Source organism: Anolis carolinensis, chromosome 2, assembly GCF_035594765.1.
Source record: "Anolis carolinensis isolate JA03-04 chromosome 2, rAnoCar3.1.pri, whole genome shotgun sequence".
NCBI classification, from domain to species: Eukaryota; Metazoa; Chordata; class Lepidosauria; order Squamata; family Dactyloidae; genus Anolis; species Anolis carolinensis.
Genome location: NC_085842.1, coordinates 29,704,165 through 29,716,307, shown reverse-complemented (window position 1 = coordinate 29,716,307; position 12,143 = coordinate 29,704,165). Strand labels below are relative to the sequence as shown.

The following is a 12,143-nucleotide window of genomic DNA, read 5'->3' as shown; positions in this document are numbered from 1 at the left end:
CTGAATCAATCAGTCTAGGTACCAGCCAAGCTGGCTGTACTCTTTTTAACCCCTGACAGGGTACAAGAAGGTCATGTAAGGAACTTGACAGATGTTGCAGGAATCCTCTTGAGAGCTTTGCTGAGCAGGACAGATGGACTCCAATAGACCCCACTTAGATATGCCTTTGTCTTAAGATCTTGAGGACCTTCAAGCAGCATCACTGTTTCAGACCCAAAAAGATTCTCAGTACTCTGAGACAATACTCTTTTCTTCAGGACCTGGGTATGTTTGGGTAATAGCCTGGATCACTATAGTCTCATCTTCTGTATGGAGCTGAAAGTCTGGTAGAGCTGCAGCTGTTTGGCATTGGCATTGAACGCTACTTATGTGAACAAAATCTAACCATCAACACGTTTCTTGAGGTTAGTGCAAGTTTTGTTCAAATACACCAGATGACTAGAAGCTTCCCCCCTCTGTATCAATGAATTATTTTAATTTATGTTGCACCTTTCTGCCAGAAAAGGCATCCAAGGCAGTTTGTGGGGAAAGGAAGGTAAGTCTCACTGTCAAACTACTTTGTCTAGAATCAATATTTGCTTTTTGGTTGCTGTCCAGTGGGAACCTGTTGTTCTGCCTCTTGCAAGACTGAACATAATTTTCCTGAATGTTTTTAATATTTCTCTGTATGCCAGTTCGTGTTTCCACACCATTCCTTTGGGTGTAGAAACCTATCTCAAATCATCTATGGTGGACACACAGATGCTTCACCTGCCCTATAACTGTGTCCCAGCAATGAGGTAGAGTCTCACTAATGGAGATTTCCATACTTTGTAAAGCTATTCAGTATGTAAGTAGTTTGCAGTTACTAACTAATTTCCAGATATGTAGTAGGAAGTGAGTATGTGTATAGTATGCATGCTTTTGTCCTTGTAAGTAATTCACAGGTCTTGGAACAGAAAATGACATAGCTTGGAATATCTTGAGGGACTACTTTGTGTGACAGCAATGTTGGCGAAAAGGTCCCCGAGGAAATACTGAAATGACCAACACTTTCTTCAGCCTTGGAAACCTTAGTGGCCTTTTTGCATTGCTCATGTAGTAAGACTTGTATATGTGTGTGTGTGCCTTCATGTTGCCTATTGACTTACGGCAACTCATTGAATTTCATAGTTACCCAGAGGTGGTTTTACTAGTTCCTTCCTCTGAAATGTAACTTACACCACCTGGTATTAATTAGAAACATGTTTTATTTTTAAATAGGCATCTCCGATTTTTCAGGAGCTCTGTGTTTGAAACCACTTTGATTGTGTGTGTACATGCACACACATATATTTTAGCATGGTAGCACCAGTAATACCCCATGGGGAATCTTCACAGAATATTCTTGTGGGATTGTCTTCTTATACTTCTGTACGGCAGTTTACATTTCAGCACACCTTTGTTTATTTGGTTGTGACCTAAAAACTGGAAGCGGCTGGTAATAGCTGCCTGGTGTAGGTAGCCAGTAAGTGAGCATCTCAGAACTTCTGAATGACTAACTTTGCATATTTCTGACTAAGATCTGGCAGCAAAGAGCACGTATATATGATAAATATATTTTCATCATAAATACACAACCAGGGCACTTCCTGAGTGGAGATTTAGAAGGCTACTGATGCCACTGATAAGCTGCGGGGGCCAAGGGGGAGTCAAGAGGATTAAAGGATCATGGATTAATGTCTAAGGAACTGACTGGGTCTGGGAGTCAATTGCAGAATGGGTATGTGTGTGAGAGATAGGATTTACAGGCCATTCCAGCTTCTGCCACATAGCTTGGAAGTGTGAAGAACTGAAAAAGAGCATGTTGAACAAGGCCCCTTCTCCCCTCTCGTCTCCCATATGCACTCTTCCATATTGAAACACAAGGCTCTGTCAATGGATTCATCTCTGTCACTACACGTATATGATCTTATTTTCAGCTTCACATTCACTGAGAATCTAGCTCTTACTCCCCCAACAAATAGTTAATAGGTTAAAGAACTTTGTAAATTTTGCTTCCATGGAAAATTTACACATAGAACAAAAAACTGTATTGAAATGTTTTGCAGTGCTCATGTGAAATTGATCTCAAAGTGGTTCCAGCCATAAAGCTTCAATCTGTGCTGGTATTTCCCAAGATTTCCTTCTGCGTACCTACTTATTCTGTTGGAACAATGCATGTTAAAAGAATTTGTATATTTTACCTTTCTACTTGAATGAAGTAATCATTATAGAACAGGGTGTGTTAGATAGTAGTCTACTGATTTCTTGAGTCCCTTTGTCTTATCAGAGTTTGATCCACTTAGGTAATAACTAGCCATCTACTATCATTTTTTACTTGCCCACCATAGCTCTTAAAGCTGTGATGACTGGCTTGAAAAATCTGAAATTATAAAGGAAAATCTAAGTGGAATTCCAGCAGGTTTGCGTTGATTTTGTGGTATGATTTAAAGATAGGTTTAATTTATTTTGAAAATATTCTTAAAATACAAAAATGGCCAACTCCTCTCCCATGACCCTGAAAAAAATTAGTTGTTCATTTAAACTCTTAATGTCAAGAGTCAGACGCCAATTTGAGAGCAAAACAGAGTTTATTCAAGATATAGCCCAAAAAATAGGCACAAACACAAAAGATGGCTTTAAACACTTAACTTTCAGTGTTTAAAGGCAGTCCAAACAAAAATGTATCAAAAAGTATGCTTTAGCAACCAAACTGGATTTATCCAAGCAAATAGTTTAGATAAAACAAAAGGTGCTTCAATTCAGCTCTAAACAAACTAAATTGGCTTGGAAAGGCAGCCAAAACAAAACGAAGACTTGGAAACTTCCCAAAAAACTCCCAAAAGTCATAAGCACAAGGCTCTAAACAGAAACTAAAACCGGGCTTGCAAACAGAGTCAGAGCCAGTGAAAAAGGGAAGGGATGGTTCCAAACCCTTTCTGTTGCAAGCAAGCAGGCTTTGGAGATTTAAAGGGGCAGTGAACAAAAGACGTTGTCAACCGGTCCGGAGTCAAAATAGCAGGAACAGCAGCAAACTGCTTCAGGAGTGCAGGTAATGCCAGAAGCTCAAGGGACAAGGTGAAGAGACGTCGTCAGATTGATCCAGGGTCAGGGCAGGAGACAACAGCAGGGTCCAGAAGCAAGCCAGAAGTCAAGAGCCGTGGGTAGACTAATCAGAGGGCGAAGGCAGAAACAGGGTCAAATTCCAGTCCAGGGTCAGAGGCTGTTGTCATCAATCCAAGGTCCACGAATTGGCACAAAGAGCCAAGACAATGAAGGCAACCGCAGCTAAAAATAGTAATAACAGTGCAGTCCAGGAAAACCCACATAGTTCCAGCCCTCCGTTGCAGAGCAACCCAGGTAAACTTACATCTGAAGCAAAGTCCCAGTCAAGTCTTCTTAACACGTACAGGAATCCCAATGGCGCCCAGCAACACCTTGCCACACGCAAAGTGAAGTGACCAAACACTCCCAATTTATCCCAATTCTCCCTGGGTGTCCAAACACCAACACCCAAAGAGCAGGTGTCCCAAATCCTTAATCAGAGTCAGAACTCCACACAGCTAAGGCTCGTGGATCGGGCGTGCCTAATTCATCAGAATTCCAATCATTCTGCCCACACCCAACACCATGCACACCTGAGAATCCATCCTCCCTCCTCCAAGCAGACCAAGTGGGATCTGCTTCTGAAGATACCCAAGGTTCAGCAGTATCCATAGGCCCCAATTCCCCAGGCATCTCCGGTGCCTGTGCCCAGTCAGTGCTCACTTCCTCAGCCACCACCTGTTCCCCAGCATCCATTTCTTCCACAAACTCTCCATCTGAATCTTCCTCAGAAGACTCCCCATTGAGTTCCCTAATTCTATTCCTGTACAAATCCTCCAAGGAGCCCTCCTCGCGAGGGTTTTTCCTTCCTCTCCTGATCCCACCACCATCATCCACAGTCACCGAAGGCACAGTCACAACACTTAATCTATTAAGTGTTCAAAGGGAAAAAGTAGACAGTACTCCTTTTTTCCAAGGTTACCTGTTCAGAGTAATGTTATAATTTTTAATGCATTGCTTCCATGCACTGTTCTAAGTGGTGGTTTTCTTGATATACTGTGATTGAATAAAAGCTACTGCTCATTGTCAGGAAGTCAATTTGAACATGTCCTCTTAAATTCCTTATGACCAGAGGCACATAGGGCTGCAGAAAGAAAGAAGTATGCTTTGTCCTTGAATCCCTAGCAATATCTAGTTGAACTGGCCTGGCATCAATTCGCCCTGGCCCTTATTGCACAGCTCCGTAGCAGCATTAGTTGAGCTTTGTGCCAGCTCAGGCCCTAGTCCAGCATTCAGTACTCCCCATTTTGTGGTTTCCTCAGGAAGTTAATCCTGCTCTTTCTTATCCTGAAAGAGGAGCTGTTCATACTTCGTTCTTCAAATGCTCAAGTTCTGTTTTCCATATAAATTATGCAAATGATTGTGGTACAAAATTGTCTCGCATGTAACAGCTCAAGTTACTAGCTTTGTTCAGAATAAAAGCCTGTGGGGTTTTGTAGAGGAAGTCTGGTTAAAATGGCTGTTGAGAGTGTGGGGAAATGATGACTGCATACAGAAAGGGCACAAATGTTAAGTTCGTGTGTACTCCCCCCCCCCCCCCCCCCGGCGCGAAAAAAATAACATGTACATCCATTTTACCAATATATGTATCACTTAACAATTATTTTTCACTCTGAGTAGGGGCAGGATGAGGGTGTCTTTCTTATTTGGGATGCCTGTTAGAGATGGGGGAGAGCCAGGATTATGTAGAAGTTTGAGCAATTGATTAGAACTCTGGAAATCAGGATTAAAATCCTTGCTCGGATGTAGAAACCCATTGGATGAACTTTGGCACTTACAAACGACAAAGGCAAACTCCTTTTTAAAAATTTAACCACAAAACCCCCTTAATAGGGGCTCGCCTTATGGTTCTAATAAATCAGAAATGACTTGAAGGCACATAACAACAAACCAGATGGGGAAAGTGATCCTTCCTCAAGATTTTAATTGCTGGATAATCAATTAAAAGTGTGGAAATAATAAACGGTTCTTTGCCTTTTACAACATCCAACTCAAACCCTTATGTGGTAAGGATTGAAGTTTGGCTAGAGAACTGCCTTATTTCAAGTATTCTTTTGGCTTGCCCAGGCAAAGAATTGTTGCAAGAAGCTGGCAGTCTGTGATGAATGAAAGGAGCTCTTTGAATGTTTGAGTGGAAATGTGTGTTTGCATGTGCCATAGCTTTTAAAATTTGGTTAGAAAATCTATTGACAAATGACTGCTGTAGACAGGGTCGTAAATGTATATCATGGGCTTTTAGCTATGGTGAGCTGACTTACACAGCTGGTTTGACCTGGCCTCTTACTCCTTGACCTTTTCCCTATGGATTGATGGCCCTCAAGTAGTTGGTCATAGGATGACCCTCAACGGATAGGTCAGTCCCTCAGTAGAGATTGTCAAATGAATAATAGGGGCCTTGTATGTGTAAGTTGCAAACAAACTAAGCTGTATAACCTTCCCATTTAAGCTGACTCGTTTGATTCCATGTTGATTGTGGTATAGAACTGTTCATTTCTTGTAACAGTGCTTTGAAAACACATGACTGTTACAGGAAATGAAAACAGTGCCAGAGAAAGATGCAGATTTGTGTCATTCTCTTCCTTTCTGACATAAGACAGCTTTGTTTCCTCATTTTTGTCTTCATTAACATTTCTGAAATGGAACCTGCATAGAACACAAGGCTGAGGTGAATGTACATGTAATGTGGAACCAATACTTGGATCATGAATTAAGACAAGATATATCTAGATGGCTTCTTTTGGTACAATATCTGGGAACCATTGTGGAAGCAGGTCCATTTGTCTCTATTGATTATTGCTGAGTTGCATCTTCATTTGGGGCCCTATATTTTCTAACAAAATGCAACTTTGCCATCTAGGATAAATTATGAAAAATAGAGAGTAATTGGTAACTTTTTTAAAAAACCAGAGTGATGGGGCAAAGAAAAAATAGAGAAACTTGTTATATTTGGTGTCTCCATTAAAGACATTTTCCCCACTATTTTCCAGGTTGATGGTGATGGTCTAACACCTATTAGCGGGAACAACACAAGAAGACAGTGTTGGGGCCTGTGCCTGTGAAGGATGGTGAAGAAAATCAGCCTGGTTCTCTGGGGCGTGGTGCTTTTTGTGGCTTGGAATGCCCTGATTCTCTTCTTCTTGTGGACACGGCCTCAGTCTTTCTCAGACCATAGCCACCTGACGGAAGAGGTCATCCGATTGGCCCAGGACGCTGAAGTGGAACTTGAGCGCCAGAAGGACCTCTTGCATCAGATCTACCGTTACAGTGCCCTTTGGACCAGGAGAAAGGCTGATGAGGCCAAAAAGCACCACCTGTCAGCTGCTGCAGCGTCTGCCAAACCTTCCACAGCTGCTCCTTTGTCCCGTCGCAGTCAGATCTCTCCAGATGCTACTTTACCGGTGGTCGTCATTGCCTGTGACCGCAGCACAGTCCGCCGTTGCCTAGACAAGCTATTACATTACCGGCCTTCAAAGGAGCGGTTCCCCATCATTGTAAGCCAGGACTGCGGACACGAGGAGACAGCCAGGGTCATCGCCTCCTATGGAGACGCTATCATGCACATCAAGCAGCCTAACCTGAGTGATATTCCTGTACCCACTGACCACCGCAAATTCCAAGGCTATTACAAGATTGCTCGGCACTATCGTTGGGCTCTGAGCCAGGTCTTCCGGACCTTCAAGTACCAAGCAGCCATTCTGGTGGAAGATGACCTGGAAGTAGCTCCAGATTTCTTTGAATATTTCCAAGCAATCTTTCCACACCTGTTAGCTGACCCAGGCCTTTGGTGCATCTCTGCGTGGAATGATAATGGCAAGGAACAGATGGTTGATGTTGCCCACCCGGAGCTGCTTTACCGTACGGATTTTTTTCCTGGTCTTGGCTGGCTTCTGCTTTCTGACCTATGGGATGAGTTAGAGCCCAAGTGGCCCAAGGCCTTCTGGGATGATTGGATGCGGCAGCCTGAACAACGGCAGGGCCGTTCATGCATCAGGCCCGAGGTGTCCCGCACTATGACTTTTGGCCGCAAGGGTGTGAGCCATGGTCAGTTCTTTGACCAGTACCTGAAGTTCATCAAGCTCAATGACCGCTTCGTGCCTTTCACCCAGATGGACCTATCTTACCTCAAGAAGGAAGAGTATGATCGCTCTTTCCTGGCCCAGGTCTATGGGGCCCCTGAGCTGCGAGTTGAGGAGCTACAGGGTAACCAGCGCCGGGAATTGGGTACAGTCCGAGTGCAATATACCACTCGGGACTCTTTCAAGGCCTTTGCAAAAGCTTTGGGCGTCATGGACGACCTCAAGTCGGGAGTGCCCCGTGCTGGCTACCAGGGCATTGTCAGCTTCCTTTATCGAGGGCGGCGTGTTTACTTAGCGCCTCCTTCGGACTGGACAGGTTACGACCCCAGCTGGAGTTAGCAGCTGTTGATCCTAAGCATGTTGGACCTTACAAGGAAAGGGGTGCTGGGGTAGGGTGGGTGGGTGGACAAAACTCTGTATTTTTTTTTTCTTCCTGTGTGGCATTCGAGTGCATTCCAGGGGTGAGGGTTGCTTTGTGCACTTAAAATATGAGGGTTGGAGGGGTCTGTTGTGGAGATGATTCTAATGCCCCCAAAAAGATGGGGTGAGGTGGAGCATTCTGGGGTTTCTCAGTTCTGCCTCCCTAGTGCCTATTCTACTCCTTGACATAGCAGTGTGTTCACTCAGTTGGTTCTTTGGTAGCTTCTCCAAATGGGTGCATTTTAAGACCAAAGTGGCAAAACCCACTGAGGTGTCTCCAGCTACCACAGGCTCTGGGTGGCTTCTGAACCAGCATGCCAGATGGAGCTCATCAGCTTATGGTGTGGCCTGTGAGGGGCTCAATAACTCACCCGTTTGTATTTTATGATTTCATGGAAATGAAAATGATTGACTTAGAAAGCTCCCAATAGCTCACTGTACATAACTGGTCTACCACATTCAGCCTGGTGGGTCACAATTTCTGTAAGCTCAAAGTACAGGAAAGAAATGCAGTCGTTTTCCCACGTCTTGGTTTGCCTGTTCTGTTCTCACTTGGCCTGGCCTGGAAGATAGGAAAGTCTTATTAATGAGCACTGGGCCCATTTAGAAGGACTATTTTAATTGACCATATTGGCCTTTAAAAATGGGTCTCTTGGATAATTTATATCTTTAGCCCTATTGGATTGGACATTTGAGAAAAGATGCATATGCTGATTCAAGTGACATGAAGATCGCTCTGGAGATGATGAGGCAAAGTAAGAAATTCTGGCTTGCATTTACCAGTAACAGTAGGGTAAAATGGAAGGGAATAGCATGGAATTGTGTTATCTTTTTTACAGAACCATAGTGAGACATGGTAATAAAACATTTTGGACTGCAGTTCCCATTATGTCCCTGTGCTGGCATGGCTGAGGGATTCTGAGAATTGTAATCCAGAAAGTGACATTTTGGACCTCTGTCTTGTCTTTAGCCTACACGAAATCTTGAAGAGAGGCAGACATTTTCTTCCACTCGCCCAGCTAAAAGAGGGACACGATGGTTGCTCAGCAGCTCTCCTCTCAGCCCTTGCCAAACTGCTTCCTTCGACTCACAGAAAGCCTAAAAGATGATGGACATTGTAGTATAAGTCCAATGAAGGATACCAGGCTGAGGGAGACTGACCCAAAGCCTTAAAACTTGCAGGTGGATTATGCTTGGAAACACAAAAACGTACACTCCTTGCATTTGCAAAACTCGCACAGTGATGCAGAGGTCTTAGGCTTCTGGTTGATGTATGTATAGAAGCTAGCAGACTTTTGGGGCCCCATTTGGAGACTGAGGTGGTATTGGATCTGTTATGATGAAGCCACTTTTCTCAGCTGTGTGCTGGACTACAGCTCCTATGTTGTACAGCAGTGTTTTTCAAACTCTGTTTCTCCAGATAAGCTGGCTGGGATTTGTGGGAGGTGAAGTCCAAACCACCTGGAGGAGCAGGGTTTAAAAAACCTGTTCTAGATCAGGTCTGCACAACCTGTGGCCCTCCATATGTTTGGGCCTCTCACCTCCCTAGCCTAGACAGCTTGTTGAATGGTCAGGAATTCTGGGAGCTGAAGTCCCACAACCTGGAGGGCTGCAGGTTGTGTAGGCCTGTTCTAGAGCAAGGAGTTTTAATTGAACCCATTTGGATTGCACCAGGTTGCATTCAGCTAGAGCTTCTTCACCTTTGTTCTCAGTGTTTTTGGTGGCCCATTCTTATAGGATATTTAAGAGAAGATGCTGGTTTAATTATGGCCTATCAGAGATGCCATGTTTTTTCTTCCCAAGTGAGTCAACATTTCCCATCCACCCTCCCAGGCTGCCTTAATTCCTTTTTGGGGGAAAGGCTTTTTTCCTTCCTAATATTTGAGCTTCAGAACATTCTGTCATTTCAGTGGCATTTACCAGAGCATAGAAAATGTGGTTTTTAATATTAAAAATCCAAACATTCCCTAGCTAACCAGCCTAACCTCTGGGGATTGTAGTCCGAAAAAAAAAGGGGGATCACCACCACCACACACAAATGAGTTATAATATTGTTGCTGCCATATGAGAACAGGACACTGCTGTGTCTGGGAGGATTGAGGCAGGAGGGGAAGCATTCCTGAGACGACAGCAGAATGTGCCACAGAAGGGGCTTTCTTGAAAAGGAGCCCAGCCTTACTCAGTGGTGCAGACTCCCCCTTGCCCATCTTTGCCTCTGAGGTGCTGCAGAGCTTCTCTACAACCACTTTACTCACAGCAGGCATTGAGAAAGGACTTCAGACCTCACTTGGCCAAAATTCAGACCACACCAAAGGGTAGTATTTTGTTGGTTCCAATGCTGTATTACTTTTATGTGTCATTTTTTTTCTAAAGAAAAAACAAAAATACATACTACGCTCTCCTTGGTGAGTGGAGGAAGAACACTTCTCTTTGCTAATTTTAGTTAAGAATTTCCTTCCTGGGTCAGGTTTAAGTGAAATGGGTGTCAGAGGCCTTCCTTTCATGTCTCTGTTCTTCTAGTCGGTGTGGATGAGAAGACAGGAGATGGTGCCTTGGGGGACAAAATGAAATGGTTTGATGTATCTGCTTTATTGTGTTTTGGAAAACAGCAGTGATGCAACGCAGCCCTTAGATGTGTTGGGGAGACACCTGTTCTGCTGAAGATCCTCACCTTGAGGTTTTGTAATTTTTTTTCAAAGTGAGGTGTTTTGGATTCTCTCAGAGGAATTCATCTATGAGGGAAGACATATTTGTAAAGTTTCTGGGATGAGAATAAAGCAGGCAGGAATTCATTTGTATGTGATATTGCCCAATCCATGGAAAGCAGCCCCCCTTGTGCCCCCAATTTCTCCTTCACTGGGGGCAGGGGTGCTACTAGCAGAGGCTTGGGGGCTCAGCTTAGTGGAAGAAATTGAGTTTTGGGACATTTTTGCCAGGTGAGGCCAAACCATTTTAGTCCCCAGAGAAGTCTTTTTTTGCAGCAGCAGCAGCAGCAGCAGCAGAAACTTCTGTTAACTTCTCTTTGAAACTAAAATTGGCAAGAAGGCATTTTGAAAGTAAAAACCTTATTTGTCCCTAGTTAGCCCTCTGGGGCACATGAATTTGATATGATGTACCTTGTTATCCTCTGTCCTGAACAGTTAGTGGGAAAATGATCGCTCACAGGTCAAATGTTGGTCCTCCAAGGCTTTTGCTTATTCCTTGAATGCTGACTGGGACATACGGAAGTTGGAAACTCGGAGCTTGAGAACATCTACCTTATATGTTAGGAAGATGGTAAAGCATATGATGATAGTGCATTTGATTCCTTTTGCACATTCGTTTGGCCCTTGTCCCTGCTTTTGAAAACTGCCTAATTCAAACATTGCCAAAAAAAATTGAGGTTGGAAGTTGTGGCATATAAGGAAAAGACAAATCTAGGGTGCCATCACCTTTGACTACGTGTTCAGACTGATTCCCGCTGCAGATAAAGGAACACCTTAGAGGATGGGCAGCCCTTTTTAGTAGAAGAGAGCTAGTGATTTCAAGGGAAAGAGACGAAAGCAACATATGCTGTTCCCTCTTCCCTTTCTGTCCTCTTGGACCCAGGCAAAAAGCCACAGCTGCTGGAGAGGAAGAGGGGAAAGCACTGCTGGTGATGCATCATTTCTTCCCTCCCTAAAGTGCTCCAAATTTGCCTGTATCTCTGCCCTTCTTCCTTTAATCTAGGCAGAAGTTAGGAGCATACATCTGTACATCTCTGTACATCCTTTCCAGTGAATGGAGAGTGTTTTAAGGCAGTAACCTTCACGTCCTGCACAAGGAGTCTGACTCGAGGATTTTTTTCTGTCTTGCTTGGATCCCACAGATCTGTGTAACTACCCGTACCACCTGTTGCCTGATTATTTCTCTCTCTTGGCATGTCATCTGTGTTTGTCTTTTGCCCAAGTTCACAGGGCTACTGCTTCTCTTTCTGATCTGGATAACAAATTATTCTTAAGGGAGCCAGCGGAGACCCAAGGGCCAAGACTAAGGGTTTCTGTCAAGGAGAGCCCACCAGCAGCCGCTGCCCCCTCTCCCCTCCGCCCCCATCCCTTTCCACACACAGAAGTCTGTTTTGAGATTTGAACTAAATATACTCCGGGTGCAAGCCAGGAGCTATTGCATTGTGTTTGATGGAGAGATGCTGTTATTATGTCCAGAGTTCAATTAGTGAGAAAAAAAATTAAAGATGCAAAAACTTATTTTCCACAATAAAATAAACTGGTCCTTTTCAGACAGCCTGTGTCTTTTATCTCATTGCGTCATTGGATGTTTGTTAGTCAGTGTTAAGTAGAGCCAGACGAATGTCAAGGACAAAAAAAACAAACAAACCCAAACACCCTTGCTTTTTTCACACTAACCAAAGATTTATGTAAATCTGTGTTCCAAATGGCTTGCTAGCTGTTCTAGGGGAGCTCAGAATCAGAACATGGGAGTGAGTCATGCCTGCTTTTCCTCTCGATCACTGTCAGCACTAATTGGGACCCTAGATCACAGGCAACAAGAATAGCCACTTTAAAT

The 12,143-nt window shown here is 43.9% G+C and overlaps 1 protein-coding gene across 14 annotated transcripts in view; it reads left to right on the top strand.

The window, feature by feature from the left end:
• Positions 1-11,860, top strand: part of mgat1 (alpha-1,3-mannosyl-glycoprotein 2-beta-N-acetylglucosaminyltransferase) — a 48,782-nt gene extending 36,922 nt beyond the window's left edge. For all 14 annotated transcript variants that reach the window (XM_062969560.1, XM_062969557.1, XM_062969552.1 and 11 more), the window contains one exon: positions 6,093-11,860. In XM_062969560.1, coding sequence (XP_062825630.1) covers positions 6,168-7,520 — 1,353 coding nt within the window. In that variant the 5' untranslated portion in view covers positions 6,093-6,167 and the 3' untranslated portion in view covers positions 7,521-11,860. The remainder of the gene's footprint in view (positions 1-6,092) is intronic.
• Positions 11,861-12,143: the final 283 nt, after the last annotated feature.